This window comes from Stenella coeruleoalba, assembly GCF_951394435.1.
Source record: "Stenella coeruleoalba genome assembly, chromosome: 14".
In the NCBI taxonomy this organism is placed as follows: Eukaryota; Metazoa; Chordata; class Mammalia; order Artiodactyla; family Delphinidae; genus Stenella; species Stenella coeruleoalba.
In genome coordinates this window covers 88,182,563-88,202,533 of record NC_137160.1, presented here as the reverse complement: position 1 = coordinate 88,202,533, position 19,971 = coordinate 88,182,563, and the positions used below count along the sequence as shown (strand labels likewise).

At 46.1% G+C, this 19,971-nt stretch overlaps 1 protein-coding gene across 3 annotated transcripts in view; it reads right to left on the bottom strand.

Moving 5' to 3' along the window:
• ADGRD1 (adhesion G protein-coupled receptor D1) overlaps positions 1 to 19,971 on the bottom strand; it is a 144,119-nt gene that overhangs the window by 117,558 nt on the left and 6,590 nt on the right. For 2 of the 3 annotated variants that reach the window (XM_079941916.1, XM_079941917.1), the window contains exons 3-4: positions 18,558 to 18,641; positions 14,234 to 14,356 (exon numbers count right to left, since the gene is read on the bottom strand). In XM_079941916.1, the coding sequence (XP_079798042.1) occupies positions 14,234 to 14,356; positions 18,558 to 18,641 (207 nt within the window). Of the gene's footprint in view, positions 1 to 14,233; positions 14,357 to 16,369; positions 16,466 to 18,557; positions 18,642 to 19,971 lie in introns of all 3 variants that reach the window. The other variant, XM_079941918.1, reaches the window with a different exon arrangement.

Sequence of the window (19,971 nt, the reverse complement as noted above, 5' to 3'; positions counted from 1 at the left end):
TTAGGACTCTGTGCGCTCACCACCGAGGGCACGGGTTCAATCCCTGGTCGGGGAATTAAGATCCCGAAAGCCGCGTGGCATGGCCAAAAAATAAAATAAACAGGAACTGTAATTTTTTTTAAAGAAAAAAAAAAAAAACAGCAAACCCCTTCCCCCATGGCTGGGTCTTAAAGTTTCCTTCGACTTTTAATTTCCCAAACAGAACTGGAAGCTAAACCTTTCTGCACGTCTCAGATTAGATGCCTTTAGGATACATTCCCAGTAGGGCATTTCTAGTCAAAGAGGAAGCCACTTTGAAAGGTTTTGAAACCTACAACTGTTCATTCCCATCAAAGTGGGGCACACGAAGGCCCTGGCAGCCGAGACGGCCAGTCCGCAGACTCCTAAGTCCTGAGCCCGGTCCCCAGGCTCCACGTGGACTAAATGGTATGAACAAGCTGGCCCATTGGTGGGTGTGTCTCCATCACTGGAAGCAGGGGGAGTGTAAGGAACAAGGCCAGCCCTTGATGGTGAAGACCCTGACCCGCGATCACTGTGCAGTCCAGGGGCAGGCTCCCGGGCGAGGGGCGACAGTGGCCACTCCTGGCCGGAGGCTCCTGGAATTGCCCTTTGGATCCCTGATTACCTCCACTCTGCTTCTCTGAATCCAGTAACATTTACCCTTTCTTTGCCCATAAGTAAACGTGTGTGTGTGTGTGTGTGTGTGTGTGTGTGTGTGTGTGTGTGCGTGTGTGCGTGTGTGCGTGTGAGAATGCATGCAGCCTGCCTGGACTCGGTGGTGAAAGCCAGAAATAACTCAGGCGGCCTCAGCCCTCCCAAGCTGGCCCAGGCTCTGTGGTGGGAAGGCTTCATTGATGCTGAGAGAGGAGGTGCCCAGACTTGATCAAAACAGGCCCAGGATGGGGCTGGGAGGGGAGCGGGGGCGGCCATTGGCCCTGGGCCTTATTTATATAAATGGTACCAATTTTAGACTTTGTATCTTATCTTCAAGTGAGATGATGGGCACAGTCCAAGAGAGTCTGAATGACAAGAAGACATTTGTCATCAAGTATAAACTTCTGTCGCATCACCACCCATCCTGGCTGTAATGCTTTTTGAATCAACCTATTTGTCACAAGTTGTTCAAATGTCTTGTGACAATATAATTGTGACAACTACATTGCATCATACCTTTGTAGGTCGAAAGCCTTAATACGATGAATAGAAACATGTAAAACATGGCATGATTATATAATAATCATGGGAATATTTAATTATTAATATATAATTATATATTATAATTATATATGTAACTCATAATAATATATAATTCCCTGGTTTGGAATTTCTCTAATTTTTTTTTTTAATGTAGAGAGGAACCTCAAAACAACAGATGAGGCTCAGATAGACTCCAGGGTAGAGCTCAGAGTCATAAGCAGCATGTTCTCAGGGCTATTGAGGAAAAAGGAAAGTCCCCAAAAGTGCCCTGGGACACAGGTCACGCCAATGAAAGGATGGGACTTGGGCAGTTTGCTCAGAGGGCGGCTGGGCTGCCCCAGACACTGCCCCACTCAGCAGGTGGAGGGGACTCCCAGGCCCGGGGCATCCCAGTACTTCTGTCTGCCTTGCACTGCAGTGGCGCAGAGTCCAGAAACAAAGCCCCAAGCCTTCCTGCCATGCCTCTCCACTCAGAAACAACCAATTTCGCATGGACACGAACACGGCACATTGTGAAACTTTTGTTATGAAATGAAGTCCCAGCGGGATTCACAAAAGTCCATTTTTTCCAAACACGTAGCTGCATTTAAAAATTCCTTTCACTCCTGTCTTGGCCAAATATCTTTCTGTCCAGGAAGAAAAATAAAAATAAAACATTCAATTTGGCATTAGGTAAGGGAAGATTGAAGCAAACAATGGTTACTATCAGCCAAACTTTTCATTTTTGTTCATTCAGCCTACAGAATAAGCATTTCTATCTGAGGGACAGCTTGTGTTTAAATATCAATTTACGTCTTCATAGAGTCTTAAAAGATTCACAAGGAGCCCTCGGACATTAGCATTTTCAGGAACTTTGTTTCTTGCACTTGGAATTGTCAATACAAAGGAGAAAAAATCTGAAAAAACAGAAGTGCAATATTGACAAATTGACTCAATACTTTTCTTCTTCTTATGAGCATTGAATCCTCATCCGTCCGAAAAAAATAACGTGAGGAAAGTTCTTTCTCAATAAGACCAAAAAAAAAAAAGAAAAGAAAAAAACTCCAGCTGTCCCAAGAAAAGGTGGATACGTTTGAGTGCATAAATACTATAAAATTTTGCAAGGCAAAAAATTTACCATGACAAAGTCAAAAGACAAATGACAACCCAGGAAAAAATTATTTGTAAAACACTGAACAAACAAGAAATGAATTTCCTTACTATACAAAGAACACTTTATAAAGAAAAGTAGGATCACTACTGCTTAAAGAGAACTTACTTTGAGCAAGACAGGATATCTCAAGAATTTTCATGTATTAATTCTTTTATTCCTCCTGACTAGGGTTAGGGTTAGGGTTAGAGTTAGGGTTATGAGCTAGGTGTTAGTACGGTCCCCATTTTACAAGTGAGAGGATTGAAGCCAAGAGAGGTAAAGTTACTTGTCTAAGGCCACACAGCCAGCGACAGAGTCAGGATTTCAACCAGGCAGTCTGGCTCTGGAGTCTGCACCTGTCATCTCTCTGTCTTCCCTTAGAGACAGTGTTGTTTGGGAGAGGACTCACTCACTGAATTAGACAAAAAAGATTCGAAGGCATTCCATGGAGGAGAAAAATGCACACTACAGACCTGGGCTAGGCGAGGAAGTCTTCTTGTGCGTTATCCTCTCGGTGTCTGCTGCGGGCAGGGCAGAGGCGGCAGGCACGGGTGGGTAGGGAATCTCTCCAGGTAGAGGAGCAGCTCTTCCCAGACCCATGGACTCAGCACTGTGCCCTGCATGTTGGTAACTCAAAGTGGACCAAAGCAGCAGGCAGCAGGGAGGGCAAGGCGACCCGCAGGTGATGCAGCAGCCCGCATCCATCCTCCCTCGCCCAGCACAGCACCTCCACGTTCTTGCGGGGGGACCATCCTCCCCACTCCTACTTCCTCTAGATCAGGTGGGGCCGACCACACAGCCCCAGGTTCCCATGGGCTGGACCAGTCGGAATCACAGGCACTGGCTCAGAGATGGACAGGCTTCAGCCAATAAAAGGGAGTCCTGGAGACTCTGGGCAGACATTGCGATCACACCTGGAAAGCCTTCTTGGAACAGAGCCAGAGCGATGGAGGAACACAAACTTTTGGTGATGTTATCTAAGCACCTGGACCCAGCTTGTGGCACGCTCCATCTCCCAAAGAAGCCACACCGTCTCCCATCCCATCTGCTTTCATGCCATGTGACCTTCCCGCTCTCCACCTGCCCTCTGGCTGATTTGACCAAGCGGAGTCAACGGAAGTGGCCATGGCCAAGTTCCAGGTGCAGCTGTTAACTGCCTGGGAGCTTCAGCTTTCTGCCTCTTGGAGCTCAAAGCCAACATGGAACAAGTCCAGACTCTGCTGGTGGAGAAAGAAACCACATAGAGGAGCTGGAAGTGCCAGAGATGTGAGTGAAGAAAGTGGTCTTGGAAAAAAAAAAAAGAAAGTGGTCTTGGAAAAAAAAAAGAAAGTGGTCTTGGAAAAAAAAAAAAAAAGAAAGTGGTCTTGGCTATCCACCTCAGGGGCACCTTCAGAGGACCCAGTCCTGGCCGCCACTGCTGCAGCTGCGTGAGAGCCCTGGCAACCCCCAGAACCATGAGAGGGGATGCTCAATTGTGTTGCACTTGCTAAGTTTGGGAGTGCTTGTTACGCAGCAGTCGATAACCAGAACACAGGCTTTACCTGGATCCACTCAATAAACCCCCGAAGCCTAGCTGAGTTGCATTTCTGTTGCTTACAACATTTCAGCTGAAGTTTGACGATCCACAGAGGAGTCCCCTTCCTGACCCCAAAGTCCCACCAAAGGCCACCGCAAGGATGTGCACATGGCTCCCTCCTTCCTTCCTGACCACTGCTGTGGGTGGCTGATTCGGGGGAGGACGCTGGAGAAGCGGCTGCAGGGTGAGAGGGGGAGCAAGGCGACTCTCCACCCTTTCCCGTTTCCAAGAGGACTTGGTTCAAGACAGAGGCGGCCCTAGGCCTGTGACAGACACACGTCCACCTACAGTGCAATGGCATGAGAGGACATGAGCTTATCCACGCATGTCGACTGTGACAACCAGCTGAAAGCAAGTTTCCATGAGAACCACCCAGAGCCAGCAGAGCAGGCTCAAGAATGTTCTGGAGTGGTGGAGTGATGCTGAGAGCATCAAAACCAACGCCATCCCAACAGGCACATGAAAAGATGCTCAACATCGCTAATCATCAGAGAAATGCAAATCAAAACTACCATGAGGTATCACCTCACACCGGTCAGAATGGCCACCATTAAAAAGTCTACAAATAACAAATGCTGGAGAGAGTGTGGAGAGAAGGGAACCCTCCCACACTGTTGGTGGGAATGTAAACTGGTGCAGTCATTATGGAGAACAGTATGGAGGTCCCTCAAAAAACTAAAAACTAGTGTCATATGACCCAGCCATCCCACTCCTGGGCATATATCCAGAGAAAACTCTAATTCAAAAAGATACCTGTGGGCTTCCCTGGTGGCGCAGTGGTTAAGAATCCGCCTGCCAATGCAGGGGACACGGGTTCGAGCCCAGGTCCGGGAAGATCCCACGTGCTGCGAAGCAACTAAGCCCGTGCGCCACAACTACTGAGCCTGTGTTCTAGAGCCCGCGAGCCACAACTACTGAAGCCCACGTGCCTAGAGCCCGTGCTCTGCAACAAGAGAAGCCGCCGCAATGAGAAGCCTGCACACCACACGAACGGTCTCTCACCACAACTAGAGAAAGCCCGCGGGAAGCAACAAAGACCTAACGCAGCCAAAAATAAATAAAATAAAATAAATTTTAAAAAAGATACATGTACCCCAATGTTCATAGCAGCATTATTTACAATAGCCAAGATATGGAAACAACCTAAATGTCCATCAACAGATGAATGGATAAAGAAGATGTGGTACATGTATACCATGGAATACTCCTGAGCTATAAAAAAGAATGAAATAATGCCATTTGCAGCAACATGGATGCAACTAGAGATTATCATACATAGTGAAGTAAGTCAGAAAAAGAAAGACCATATGATACCACTTATATGTGGAATCTAAACTATGACACAAATGAACCTATCTATGAAACAGAAACAGACTCACAGACCTAGAGAACAGACGTGTGGTCGCCAAAGGGAAGGGTGGGTGGCGGAGGGATGTAGTGGGAGTTTGGGGTTAGCAGATGCAAACGATTACACTTAGAATGGACAAACAACAAGGTCCTACTGTAGAGCACAGGGAGCTATATTCAATATCCTGTGATAAACCATCATGGAAAAGAATATGAAAAAGAATATATACCTGTATCACTGAATCACTTTGCTGTATAGTAGAAATTAACACAGCATTGTAAACCAACTATACTTCAATCAAAAATTTTTTGATATTAAAGCCAATAAAACTTAAAAAAAAAAAAACAAGGCCATCAATTTCCCTCTCGGGCTGTGGTTTCACCTTAGATAACACCTGACGCGGTAAGCTCGGGATGCTGTAACGGAACCTCACAGACTGGGCGGCTTAAACGACAGCTATTTCTGACAGTTCTGGAAGCCGGAAGGCTGTGATCATTCTGCCAGCAAAGCCCTCTTGCTGGTTTTATCCTCACGTGGCCTCCCTTGATACGTGCACACAGAGAGAGCCCATGTTTCCTCCTCTGCTTATAAGGGCCTTAACCCCTCACCCTCGTGACCTCATTGAATCCTAACCACCTCCCAGAGGCCCACCTCCAAATACTATCATAGGGATAAGATTTCAACACGTGAATTTGGGGAGCACACATTCAGTTCATAACAGCACCCTCATTCATTCAACGAACAATTTAATCAGTGGCTGATACACATCAGACATTATGAGGGAGGGTCCGGAGGCAGAAAAATGAGCAGACGCCGGGGTCCCTGGGCTCCTGGACTTACTACCGTGTGGGCAGGGAGAGACCAACGTGAATAGTCACGCGGGAGTCCCCCCAGTGACGGGTGTGATGAGCTCAGGGAGGAGAGACAAGAACGACAGGCATCGGGGCAGGGCGCCATCTACCCTGGAGGCTGGGAGAGGCTTCCTGAAGGTCTGAAGGGAACGGGTGTGACTCGGACAAGGGAAGGCACAGGACGAAGGACCGTGGAACGTTTAAGGAGCAGAGACCTCATATCAGTCTTGCGACAAGATGTGGCCAGGAGGGTAAGAGGGAAGCAGGTGAGGCTGGTGAGGCAGATGTGGCCAGGAGAGACTTGGGTCTGAGAGCTGCGGTTAGGAGGGAAATCCGAGACGGTACCTCTGTGTTAGTTTCCTACAGATCACCGCATAGTTCTATGCCTGATAACAACACGATTCACTCTCAGGGCTCTGGAGGTAGAAGTCCCGCTTGAGCTAAAACCAGGTGAGCAGGGCTGCGTCCCCTTGGGAAGCTGCGGAGGAGAATCTGTTCCCACCCGCTTCCAGCTTCTAGAGGCGTCCACGTTCCTGGGCTCCTGGCCCCTCCCCCAACTTCAAAGCCATCCTCACATCTCTCTTTGACTCTGCCCCTCTGCCCCTTCCCTTTGTAAGGACGTCTGTGATGACCCTGGGCCCACAAAGGAGATCAGGACATTCCCCACCTCAAGTTGCTTGACGTAATCACTCAGCTTCACCCACTGCTAAATGGGTTAAGGGTACGTTGGGCTGCTTTGTATTATTTTTTACAACTGACTGCGTGTTCATTGACAATTATCTCAAAATAAAAAGGATTTCATAAAAATAAAAAAAAAAAGAAAAGAAAAGCGATTCTGCTCGGTTGGGAAGGCCTTTAATCTGATCTGGCTGGTTCAACATCCAATTTTATTACGGCGTATCTCAGGCATGGAAGTTGGATGTTCTCCCAGGTTTTGGTCAAGAGAGGCTCCAGAACTGGGGCTGTGGTTTCTTTATAAAGAATAGAGGACGCCAAGGGAATCTACAACTGTAGGATTCTAAGTGCGTTTTCTGTGCGGGGTGGCCAAGGAGGAGGAGGAAAGAAGCAAGTGTGCAGGGTTCTGGTGGCAGAGCATCTCTACGGAGTGATCACCTGCCGAGTGCTTCCAAAAGAGCACAGGCTGGGAGAGAGGGATGGGGAGATTTGGGCTTCCTGGCTAAGCTGAGAAAAGACCCAGACACCTAGGTAGCGGTCCACCAGCAGTTCCTGCCATAGATGCCTAACTCTGATTTTGTAAGACGCTAAGGTGTGATCCCTACCTCTGCATTTCAGCAGAGTACAGGTTGATATGAGGATTTTCACCTACATCTTTCTAAGAGTTGACAATTCCACCCCCTCTGGTGTCGGACACTTTCTCCAAGAAAATCTTAGCATACAGGCATGCTTTAACATAACATGAATCACGTGAGTCCCCTCTCGAGGGTCTTCCAGTTCTTCTGATTGTGACAAGGAGAAAGTCCATTCGTATGTAAGTAACAATTGCTAATCCCCATTTTAACACAGAAATGCCACATCTCAAATTTAGAGCCTCTGGTGGGCCACGGTACCCACGTAGAATTCAACAGTATAGGTGTCTTCTACTTATGGGAACCAAGATTGGTTTTCAGTTCTTGAGGGTGATATAAAGTTTCCTTTTCAATTGAATCAAAGTAAGTAAAATTTAAAGAAAAGGTATAAGTATTATAGTTCAGGTGCTATGTGTATATGGCTAAAAAAAATCATGAAAACAATTTAAAAGTGAATGAAATTTAAGAATCACTAGTCTTAAAAACATTCTAGCATGACTGGAAATTTAGATAATTACATCATTCAACCTCAACCTATTAAAGTAAATAACGCGCTCTTGGCCTTCTTCTTTGGCATAAACACATCCTGCCTCACTGCCTGCATGGTCGACGTTACAAAAGTTGAGTTAAGGGGATGACATGCCATTTTTTTTGGTCCACTTTAGGACTATGAGAATAGAGTTACATCTGGCTGTGTAAGTTTCCTCGGTACAAATTTCAAGGGATCTACTCTCATCCATTCTCAATATTGTGGAGACCCAGCTGGCAAAAAACACAAAGAGAATGGTTCACAAGATTCTCTTATTCATCCTAGACACACAGAACAATTGAGGAGCCAAGTGTGAGGCTATATACGGTCCAGTGAACACAAGAGACCTTACTCTTAAAGTAGAAACATTACAAGGTATCAACTCCATGGACCAGTGCTGTCTTCCCTAATAATATCTGATTTTTACTTGACAAAGAGAAGCTGTGACGATGGTGAAGCTTCCACACTGTATCCTTAGATTTTTTTTCCCAACTCCATGATTACAAGACGAGTAAGTAACAATCAAATAAGGTGGGAGAAATGATACAGCAAAGAGCAAACTTTTGAGAGAGAAAGAGCTGAAGGTCATAGTGGCGGGGAATCTGGATAACAGAAGAGACACCGGGTGAAAGATAAGGAGTTCCATCTTCGGCCATAGTTGAGTTTGCAGTGGTAGGAGAACATGTAATATACGAAATGCAGAGATAAGATGATAGAGACCCAAAGGGGCAGTGTTTCTCAGACTTTAGTGTACACGACAGAGGCCGTAAACTCAAAAGCCCATCTTGCCAGGAGGATTGACTCTGTAAGACAGCCAGCGTGTTTCTCGAAGGCAGCTCAGACTGTATCTTTCAACATGCAGACACACTTTCTCAGATCAAACACTGCATATCAAATACTACTCATGTCTACCCTTCTTGCCCCCCAAGAAGGCTCGGTTTGATTTCTTCTAGAAATGCCTGGTGCTGTAGGACTCTCTTGCACACTAACCATTTCTCTTCTCATTATTATGAGACCAACAGGTGAGTGGCAGCTGCCCTTCAGTCTCAGCAAGCAGGGAACTGAGAACGCTGGGGACTCAGGAAATCTGGAGACCACTGGGCCATTCCAAAGGAAACAGTCAGTAACCAACCACTGCCAGGTGGGCAGGGAACACTGTCGGATTTTCTGATTTTTTTAAGAGAAGTCAGAAGTATAGATTTTTTAATGAAATTTTCTCTTATATAGGAATTAGACATTAATTTTAAAAAAAACAAACATTTAAAGCACCGTGAGAGAGGCTCTGTTTCTGCAAACAGTGAGCCAGGCTATTTGGACCCACCCGTCCTGTCGAGAACAATTTAGAAAGCTGATTAAAATATAAAATATGTGAGAATCGACATAACGCCAGCAAACAAAACACATCTGTGGGACGGAGTCAGCCTTGGCCAGTTCTGTGATTCGGTCCATGAGAATCGCCTGGAGGTCCTGGCTAAGACTACAGATTCCCAGGCCTCATCCATGGACATTTTGATTCAGTGAGTTCTGGGCTGGAGCCTGAGAACTTCCATTTTTAACGATCTCTGCAATAGACTCTTCTGCTGATGGTCTGGAAACAACACTTTGAGATACTCTGCACTAAATCGCCATGTGCCCCCTCTTGTGCCCCCTCTGGGCCTCGGTTTCCCCCTCTGTGAAATGGGCGTACTGAATGAATACTTCTCTCTGAGGCTCCGTCAGGCTTTCCAACAGCCCCATAAGCCCCAGTCATCTGAGGGAGACAGAAGTTGGATCCATGCCCAGCCTGTATCCAGCAGACCATTCTGGAAATTACCGTCCTGAAACTCAATTCTGCAAATATTTTAGCATTTTGTTGACAGCTTTTTAAATTTAGTAACCTAATGCAAAGGGCAAAAAAAGTCCTATCGAAGTTGAGAAGAAGGGAATGTGGATGGTGAGATTTCCCAGCTGCTGCTGCGGAGCTGTAGCAGGCTTCCTGGTGTTTATAAGCAGGGGAAGCTCTAACGCACAAGAGGAAAAGCAAAGGGCGCATTTCCAGAGGGAGGAAAGGTAGAGCTAATGAGTAAAGCAGAGAGAATGTCTTTCCTGCGGGGAGCCAAGGTGATTTAGAGTTGAACTCAAATTAGAGATAATTACTCAAGATGGAATTTAATCCAATAACAGAAATAAGTTTCTAAAGGTCCAAGGAGTGCAAAAATGGGACAGGCCCCTTCAGGAATGGAGAAGGACCCATCGAGGGTGATATTCAAATGACAGCCCATCAGACATTTGCTGGGGAAGCACTCAAAGGAATTTAACATCAAAAAGACAGTTAAACTAGACGTATCTGTTCAAGAGACATGGATCAAACATCTACGACGCTGATACTCATCCCTGAAAACACAGCAGTGACCGAGACAGAGTCCCTGCCTTCACAGAGCTAAAGGCCAAAGAAGGAGGACAGACAAGGAGCAGGTCATCCCCCCCGGTGCACGGGCTGGAGGGAAAACATTCAGGGAGATGTGAGAACACAGACAGAGGAGCGCAGCTGGTCTGGCACGCATCCCTGCAAAAGTAACACTCGAGCCGAGCTCTCAGGGTCTACAGGGGAATGAAACAAGATGCTGGAACATTTCAGGAAGAGTCCCTTCCCAGGTTGAGTTTCCCCGCTTGTGTGTTTGGCGGTCGTGGGAGCTGGCAGTGAGACACCTCGGTATTTAAGGAACATAGACTGTGTTTCCTTCGGTTAATGTTCAAATAGCCTTTTTCTCTCAAAAGTTCCTCCTGCATTTGCACCCAGCACCCATGAGAAAACTTGCCCAGGAGACACCATTTGCCAAAAGGCAGGCCTCACGTTCAGCTCAGAGAAACAAGGGAAGCTGTCTGAGCGAGTGGAGAGAAGCCCTAGGGTGAGCAGGGTGTGGGTTCAAGAGCTTGGAGTGAGCAGCCTGGCAGAGGAAGACGATTCCACGTTCTACCTGAGAACTTGGAGAGGGACAGCTAAACTGCTCAGATGTTTTATCCTTTTTTGAAAAGCTCTAAACCTCAATCCTGTCTCCTAAAACATTCTTTAAAAAAAGTCAGCCAGAACTGTGAACAGAGGCCACGAGAGAATTGGGAAATCACAAACATGAAAACAGTTGACCGGCTGGACTGGGCATGGGGAGCGTTTCTCTCTTTATTTAAATGTTGGGGGAATTCTCTGGCGGTCCAGTGGTTATGACTCGGCACTTTCGCTGCTGGGGCCCGGGTTCGATCCCTGGTCAGGGAACTAAGACCCCACAAGCTGTGCAGTGAGGCCAATATATATATATATATATATAAAACCCATTATTATTATAACAACCTTATCTATATACAAGTTTCGTTATAAGAATAATGGGACATACATTTGTGCCCACCATCACCTCCAAAAAAACATGTGGAGGACGCTAGATCAATGTATCTGAAAAGGCTGATCCAATGTTGCCTACGTTTTAATCACTCACATTTTCATCTTATCTGAACAGCACCTAGATGATTATGATGAAACACTGTTCTTTAAGTCAACCCACTCAAAGCTTACCACTTATTGAAGTCTCATCCTAAAGAATATCTATGAAAGCTATCTTAAGCTTCTGACGAGCTATCTTAAAATAAAAACATAGCCATTAATTGTTTAATCGCTCCAAGTGCGCCTGAAATCATCTCACCTACTTCACATGCTACGTGGACTTTGATTTGGAAAATGCTGGACAGACCTTCGCTGTTCTCCTTAAACCCAGAAATACAAGCTATTTGAGGCCCCAGGGAAACCCACCAGAGCAAAGGATATGCTCAGCAAAATGGGGAGACGCATGCAGTGGTCCTTAGGATGGTACCCATGCTCGGTGGCCCTGTCTGAAGACCACACCAAGGGAGGTGGATGGAGGAATACCCAACCTCCCTCTGCATTCGCATTAAGCCCCCCAGCAGCACAGTCTCTGGGGGCCAAGGCTGACCTGAGGTTCCCTGGCTTCCCTGGATATCTGCCATTCTCTAGAGAAAGTGGCCACCCGAAAAACACCTTAAAAAACTCCAGTTAACATGACACAGGAAAAGTTGTCAACAGGGTGGGAGGTGAAGCCAAAGTTCACAGCTCTCTCTACCACCTGAGCTCTCGTCTGTCTCGTTTTTTTTTTGAGGATGAAATGAATTAATACATGTAATGGGATTAGAACACTGACTGGCACGACGTAAATGATTAGCAATTGTAGGTCATTGTTATGATCAGTCCAGCCATGTCAGCCCCTGTCATAGGGTCACATACAAGCGAGCAGATTGGGTGAGTTCCAAGATCCTGGTGACAGGAGGGAAGTTTGGAGCCACCCAAACCTGACCCCAAGGGCCTCTCAATGCTGGACCAACCACGTGCCAGTCTTCAGAGCAACCCCATGAGCAAGGTACTTTGATTGACCCATTTTACAGATAAGGAACTTGGACTCAGAGGTTAGATGGTTACCCAAGGTCACCGCAGAAAGCATTAGAACAGGAACTGGAACCCAGGCCACCTGGCCTCAGAGCCCATGCCGTTACCGTGCTCTGTGCCCAACCGGCCCAATGATCAAAGGGTCAGACGTCTGTGATGAACCAAAGGGCAATGTCCATCACAAAGGGGGCCGTTCCATTCAGCCCCACCCAGTCAGAATGGGCCGGCGGCTGGGAGGGCTGGATTTCTCAAGAGAAATTGGAAATTCATATTTTTATGTGAAATCTTCCTATTTTTCAACATTGGCAACTAATTAAAAGTTTTTAACTCCGTGATTTTGCAAAACGAAATGCAGCCACAGGCCAGAGTCAGCTCGGAAGCCTCTTAATTTAGGACCGCAGCGTTCAGGTGAAACCTCCCAATAGTTCTGATTTGCAATAGCTGGGCTGCCCCACTGGCCCCATCATAGTCACCCTTCAAAGGCTGGTCACCTGTGATCGTCCCAGCCACTGGAATTCCCGGGACCTTCCATCCCACACGGGTCAATTCCAGTTGGTAGCGGAGGCTGTAGAGACACACCTGTCCTCCGGGAGAGGCCGTTCCCTACAGACCCAGAGAGAGACCAGGCAGAGACCCCCGCTCGCCGCCTCCCTGACCGAGGCAGGGCAGGGCTGAGGCAGGCGTGCCTGCCTTCTTGCTTCTCTGAGCCCTTGTAGCTGAGGCGGGGCTGTTTTAAATTTAGAGGAATAAACAAGGCTGCTGTGTTTATGGGGTTCTTTGAATTCAGGAACAACTTGAACTGTGGATTTGTAAACCTGGCGTGGTTTGGGACCTCGAAACCCTTTCTCAAAACTCTGGGTTCTGCGAAGTCCAAAACGTTTCCTTCCACATGTTATCACCTTGTTAAGCTTTTGTTTACTTTTACTGGAATGTAACCCATTATGGCCCAGAGTCAAGAACAATGAATTCATCACAGGGCGGTTTTGATAAGGCCATGGATGTCCAAAAAGCCTTAGGGCTTTCAAGTTGGCTTGCATTAAGCTTTCTTCTTTCCTAGAAAGAAAATGTTTTATTTCCTTAGGATAATGGGACTTGGAAACTGGGAGCTGATTTGGATGGCAAAGAACAATTTCCCAGAAAGTTTTGAAATGTGGCTCAGACGTCCATTGTCTGAAGCTCAGACACTGGAGAGCAGTTGACTTTTCATAGAAGAAGAAAAAAAAAAAAAAAAAGAAGGAATAGGTTCCTAACTTCTCTTTTGCATCTATGTGTTTCGTCCATGTGCATTATTTTAACCACAGACCTGCAACCTCTTGCTGGGACATCTCTCTCCACTGCCCCCTCCAATCTTGATGGATATAAAAGGAGCAAACCCATGGGACAAGCCTTAAAAGGCCCGCCCCGCCCAGATCCATCGCCAACATCCTGGAGCCAGAAATAACGTTCTGTGAGCCACACCATCAATTTACTTCCCGCAAACTCCACGGCCCCATCCCAACTCCAGTGTGACGTCACGGTGCCTGCTTTTATGGAGGGTTCTTTTTTGTTTGTTTCTTGGGTTTTCTGGTTGTTGTTGTGTGTTTGATTTTGCTTTACAAGATTAAATATTTTGCTCTCCCGCCTTCACGAGACATGAGACGGTGTTTTAATTCCATCTCCAGGACCAGTCTCTCATTAGAATGCTAGGTGTCTGCTTCCCTATCCCTCCCCTCCCCTCCCCTCAAAGCCGTATGTGACATTTGCACGCATCCTGCCGCTGAACTTCGCCTTCACATCTGCCATGGCCCAGAGCAACAGATGGTACCTGGCAATGAAATGAACTTAAAAAAAAAAAAGAAGAAGAAAAAGAATGGAGCTCATCACTCACCCTCAGGGCCGCACTGTGCTGGATTACTGATGCAAGAAGTTTTGTACCTTCCGTAATAGAGAAATGTGACTCCTTTTTCCTCCTTGAGGTAAATGCCTTTGTTGACCTTTCCTTCTACAATATCTAAGTGAGAAGAATGGCAACACTGTAGGTTAATGATCGCATGAGATGCAACATCCAGAGATGTGTCAGGCTTACAAACAACTTACATCTAAGTAGACTGTGTTAATTTATATTTATAATTAAATATTTCGAACATTATATGTTATTATATAATATCAACAGTAGTTAACGTTTCATAATTAAGAACTAAATCACAAATAATATACATTCGTGTCAATATTAAGTATTCTATCCTATTAATATTGTATCACATTAATTAATATCATACCAGCGTATACTAGGTACTGTAATATAACACTATTATAATTGCTACGTCGGCCGACAGTTGAGTTACCAGAAGCCATGTGATTAGACTCTCCTACTGTCCTAAACTTTCATTCCATCCACCTCTTCATGAGTTCTCACTGCCACCTTCACACTAGACTTTCCAAGTGAAACACTGAGATTCAAGTTTGAACGTAAAACTACATGGGAACTCGCTCTCCTTTTGAGTTCTCATTGAGAGCTCCCAATCCTAGACATGGGAGCCCAGGATTTGCAGAGAATTCGTTTTCAAACTCTAGGAAGGACATGCAGAGCTACACTTCGAGTCGTCCCAGAAGAGCCCGCCAACGACAAGACCGCAGGGCCAGCGGTCCTGGCAGAGACGCCAGCTCCGCCACCTTTTTGTTTGTCCCATTCCCATAGCAAACCTCTCTGATGGTGTCAGTGCGATGTCAGTGGTTTACAGAATTGAAGCCAAGGGTGATGAGTCACGCATTGTTGACTGGGGTCAAAGTCGCCCAGATGACCCTCTGCCCTGTGGCACACCCTCTGCCTTTGGAGCCGTTGAGCCAGATGGAGACGTACAGAGCACTGGAGGCTCTTTGACCGACTGCTACCCCAGCTCAGATTTTCTGACAACCATTGGCATGTGGATACCAACTCAAAGGGCTTCAAGTGTTTCCTTATCGTGTTTAAATTTTTTTTTTTTTTTTGCGGTACGCGGGCCTCTCACTGCTGTGGCCTCTCCCGTTGCGGAGCAGAGGCTCCAGACGCACAGGCTCAGTAGTTGTGGCTCACGGGCCCAGCTGCTCCGCGGCATGTGGGATCTTCCCGGACCGGGGCACGAACCCGCGTCCCCTGCATCGGCAGGCGGACTCTCCACCACTGCGCCACCAGGGAAGCCCTAAACTTATTTTTTTTTAATCTATCTCGTTTATTGCTGGAGACGATCTACATATTACAAAGTTACATGGGCAACTCACAGTTCATGATTGAATGAGGCTGTATAAACCCCTAACAAGACAGTTTGCTTGGCAAAATTAATTTTGGAAGCAAAACACCCCACAGTTGAAAGAGCAATCAGGTGATATATTGTAAAAAGATCAGGAGTGAGACCTAAATTACCTGAGCTGACCCTCCCCACTGACCAGAGAGCTGCCCAATTGCTACTATCCATTCTGCTCTGTGCTGCATAAGCAAAATCCGAAACACACGGGCTCTGGAGGGTATTAAATAAGATAGTCATTTAGCCATGACTCTTGTGGGTGTGTCTTAGAAAACAGCTTCTAATGATTAAAAAGAAAAAATTCCAGCTACAGAAGAAATGCCGATTTTAATGTTTGTAAGAGATCAAATTTTTGATGAGGTATTTTAAAATCGACTTTAATTTTCCATTCAAAGGGCATGTTTTTCCCCCTCCAAAGAATCCATTTAAAAATCCAAACAAGTTCTATTTGTAGAAACTACTCATCTTATGTCTGTATTGTTCTGAAAACCAGCAGCTGGTCTGGAAGACCCTGGTCGCTTGAAAGCGTATAGACACCCCCTAATATACTGCAATCCGTGGTAACTCCTTTAGACCTAATTCGAAGTTGTTATGTTCAATACCCTGGATCTTTGGCCCTTTTTCTGGTTATTTGCTTGTTTGCTAGTCAAGATATAGTGAACTCATATAGAACCAACTTGGAATGGCCTTTCAATTCATTGCAGATCCAAACTCGACAGAACACAGAAGAAACGTGTGCTCACCTACGGTTGCAGAGAAATTTGAGTAGGCAGAGTCATTGGTATATACAAAGGTAGAATTATGGGGAGGAAGCACAGTGAGGTTGTGGGTTCGTAATGCTGGGTAAAACAACAAAAGAGAAAAGCACAATGAATGAGTGACACGAAAAACAAATGGAACCGACATATCTCTCAACTCAACACGCATCGACAAGTGTGCCTTTCATCCCGCAAACAGCTTGGATTTTCTCTTCCCACCCCACCTCCCTCTTATTTTTTCAGGGGACATTAGGGCAACTCCAGCGGCCCCGTTCAGTCCCAAACCTAGGGCGTGATCGCCGCTGTGTTCGGTTGCAGTTTGCTGGCTCCCGTTCCCATCCAGATACTCAGTTGAGAGATATGAAATTGAACTCGGCCACAAAATAGGCTTAACAAAAGGATTGACGGTTGTGATGTCACAAGAACTGATGAAACAGCAACACAGCATGAAAACACCTGCATGTTATTATGACGAATGGACAAAACAACAGAGAATTCAGCGACAAATGACAAAGCAGTGTGTCCATGCAATGACTCCCAACACCATTCGACTGTCCCCGGGAGTAAAATTGAAACATGCCGGTAAAGCACGGTCACGTGAAGAATGGACCCAACAGAGCAGTGCAGTGAAACCTGCATCATAAAAGTGTCCTGGGACAAACACCGATAGAGCTCGAGGTTTACGGGAAAATAACACTTTGGGTGAACAAGCTTCAACCACAGTGCAATTCTATCTGATAATCTATGGCGATGAAATGAGGGGGTGAGGAGAGACATACGGATCTTTATCGGAGCTCTGTTTGAAGTAATTCCTAAAATAGCGCCTGGGTCCTAAACAAGGAGCTCTTTTGACAATGCAATTTCCACTTGGAATGATCTCATTTCAAAGGCTTTAAAGTAAAGGCCCTGAGAAAAGAAAATTAGATTATAACAAGGGGAAACCATGTCTTTTAACCTGAGGTAGTCATAAAATAACTATCAGAGGGACCTTCCATCCCTACGGTACAGACTATTTCGAGAAAATATGGAGCCCCGGTGGCCCAGTCCAGGTTTTCCTGTGGCCGCCACTGCTGCCTGATACGCAGACAAGCAAGAGGCAACGCAGAATAAGGCAGGGCCTCCGGTGGCCCTACACAGGAGGACAGCACCGTTCAGGGGTCCTGCTCCTTGACTGAGCTCCTCTAAGGATGCCAGCAGACTTCAGCTGTAATGCTTCTCAATTTGCAAATTAAAAAAAAAAAAAAGGTTTTAGAATCTGAGTTGGCAATTTACGGCAGCACATGAAGTCCCAGGAATAAGGAAGACACCAGTGTGCTGGTGTGGAAAGCGTAGTAATCAGCAATGGCGCGGGGGGGCGTTTAATCCATTACAAAGAACCCGTATAGACAATCTGAGCGCGTGCCAGGATGGCCGTACATAGCTCTCCCGTTTTACACATCAGTCGTTGGACATGATCGAGTGGAAAAAGGAAATAAAAATTAAAATGTCAAAGCATCCCAAATCACTCAAAACTCAGACTTCAAAAAAGCTTATTATTGGAATGCAAAAATGCTCAGGGCTGTCTGGGGTTTCTCCTTCTCAGAGTGTCTGAATTGCTTCAGATAGAAACTTTATCTTCCATGGAATTGGGGACCCTTGGACGCATCTTAGGTGATGTTGGATCTTTTCACAGGAGGGCTTCCAGTGACGTGGAGAGGAGCTGACAGGTAGGTCGGGGGGGGTACCTTTGCTAAGTGAAGTCGTGACCCCGCAAACAAGGGGCTCAGTCTTCGTCGGCACGACGTTTGGCCCTAGGTTCCAATGGGCCCCCGCTCTGGCAGGCACGTAGATTACCCCATTTGTGCCTACCTAGAAAACGTACGTCGGGACTTGTCCAGAGACTGATCCACCATGTACCGCTTAAAGCTGAAAACAGCTGCATTTGTTTAAAGGTTGTTGGACGAAATGCACATCTTAATGTTTTGAAGCATAAATTCCGTCCTTCCACCATAAAAACATATAAAAGTTCTAGTAAAATCCTTTGCCATAACAATGACTAGGGAGAAGCTACACAAATGTTTATTCATCTCCGTCATCGAGGATGCTGTTTGTTCCCTTGTCCCTCCCAACGGCCCCTGATTCCCTAGGGAAAGTGCATTCCTGGGGCCCTGGCTACTGTCCCCACCCAGTCTACCTCCAGTTGTCTCCTGAAGTTCGTGGATCCCATCCACACTTTCCAATGGCCAGTAATGGGAAGCAGAAGCCAAGACGTCAAACCCTTGGGGGAGAAAAGAATAAAAATGTTACATCACCATTAGGAAAGAAAGAGCTGGACATAAGGAACCACTTACCACCTCCATCAGGAATTGGGGAAAGGGTAAAAGTGTCAGAGTGACTGTGGGATGTATTCAAAATGCATTTGAATAGATTCAGTACACACTCCCAGTGTTCAAAACACCCAGTAATGAAATGAGTGTTTTTACAGAATAAAACATAATAAATAGGAATAGAGAGATACCTTTTAACCAAAGAAAATAATAGCCACCATGCCTAACGGTGCAACACAAGAAGCACACCCATGCGTGTCAGCAAAAAAGACAAGAATGTCCATTACCCCATTATGACTTCCTGCCTTTTAGAAGACATAGCTGATACAGTCAGACAAGAGAAAAAGATGAGGTTGAAGGGCTTCCCTGGTGGCGCAGTGGTTAAGAGTCCGCCTGCCGATGCAGGGGACACGGGTTCGTGCCCCAGTCCGGGAAGATCCCACATGCCGCGGAACGGCTGGGCCCGTGAGCCGTGGCCGCTGGGCCTGTGCGTCCGGAGCCTGTGCTCCGCAACGGGAGAGGCCACAGCGGTGAGGGGCCCGTGTACCGCAAAAAAAAAAAAAAAATGAGGTTGAAAAAGAGGAGGAAACCAACACCGATATTGTGCAGACGTTGTGTAAGGTTCTTTACAAATACTTCCTCATTTCATTCTAATGATACTCTATAAGATAACTGTACTCTTAGCCTATCTGTTATGACAAGGAATAAAATGCCCCCTCAGGAGTCACCCAGCCGACTGGTGTCCTCCATACACGTCTCCTGCATTGGTCCTGATCTTTCTATTATCTCTCTGCTTCCACCATACTAAAAATGAATCCTTCCAAAATTACCTTTATGCTCCTTGTACTTTGCGTAGACATCATTTTGTGCAGATATGTTCTTTTTTATTCTGCTCTTCTCACTAATACCATACAAATTATCTGATTTATTTTTTTCTCTCTAATGCTCATAATCGAGTTTGGGTAATAGTCCCTGGAGAGGCTGCACCATCACACACTGAATTGTTCTGCTAACTTGAACCTTCTTTTGGACTATTTCTCTGTGAACAGTTCCCAGAAGTGGAAATAATGGCCCAGATGACTAAATAATAATCAACTGCCTTGAATGTCTGCCAGGTTACCAAAAAGATAAAATTAATAAAGTAATCTTTGTGTTGTTCATTGTAAAAGACGTGTCTTGGTTTTTTTTTTTGCGGTACGCGGGTCTCTCACCGTTGTGGCCTCTCCCGTCGCGGAGCACAGGCTCCGGACGCGCAGGCTCAGCGGCCATGGCTCACGGGCG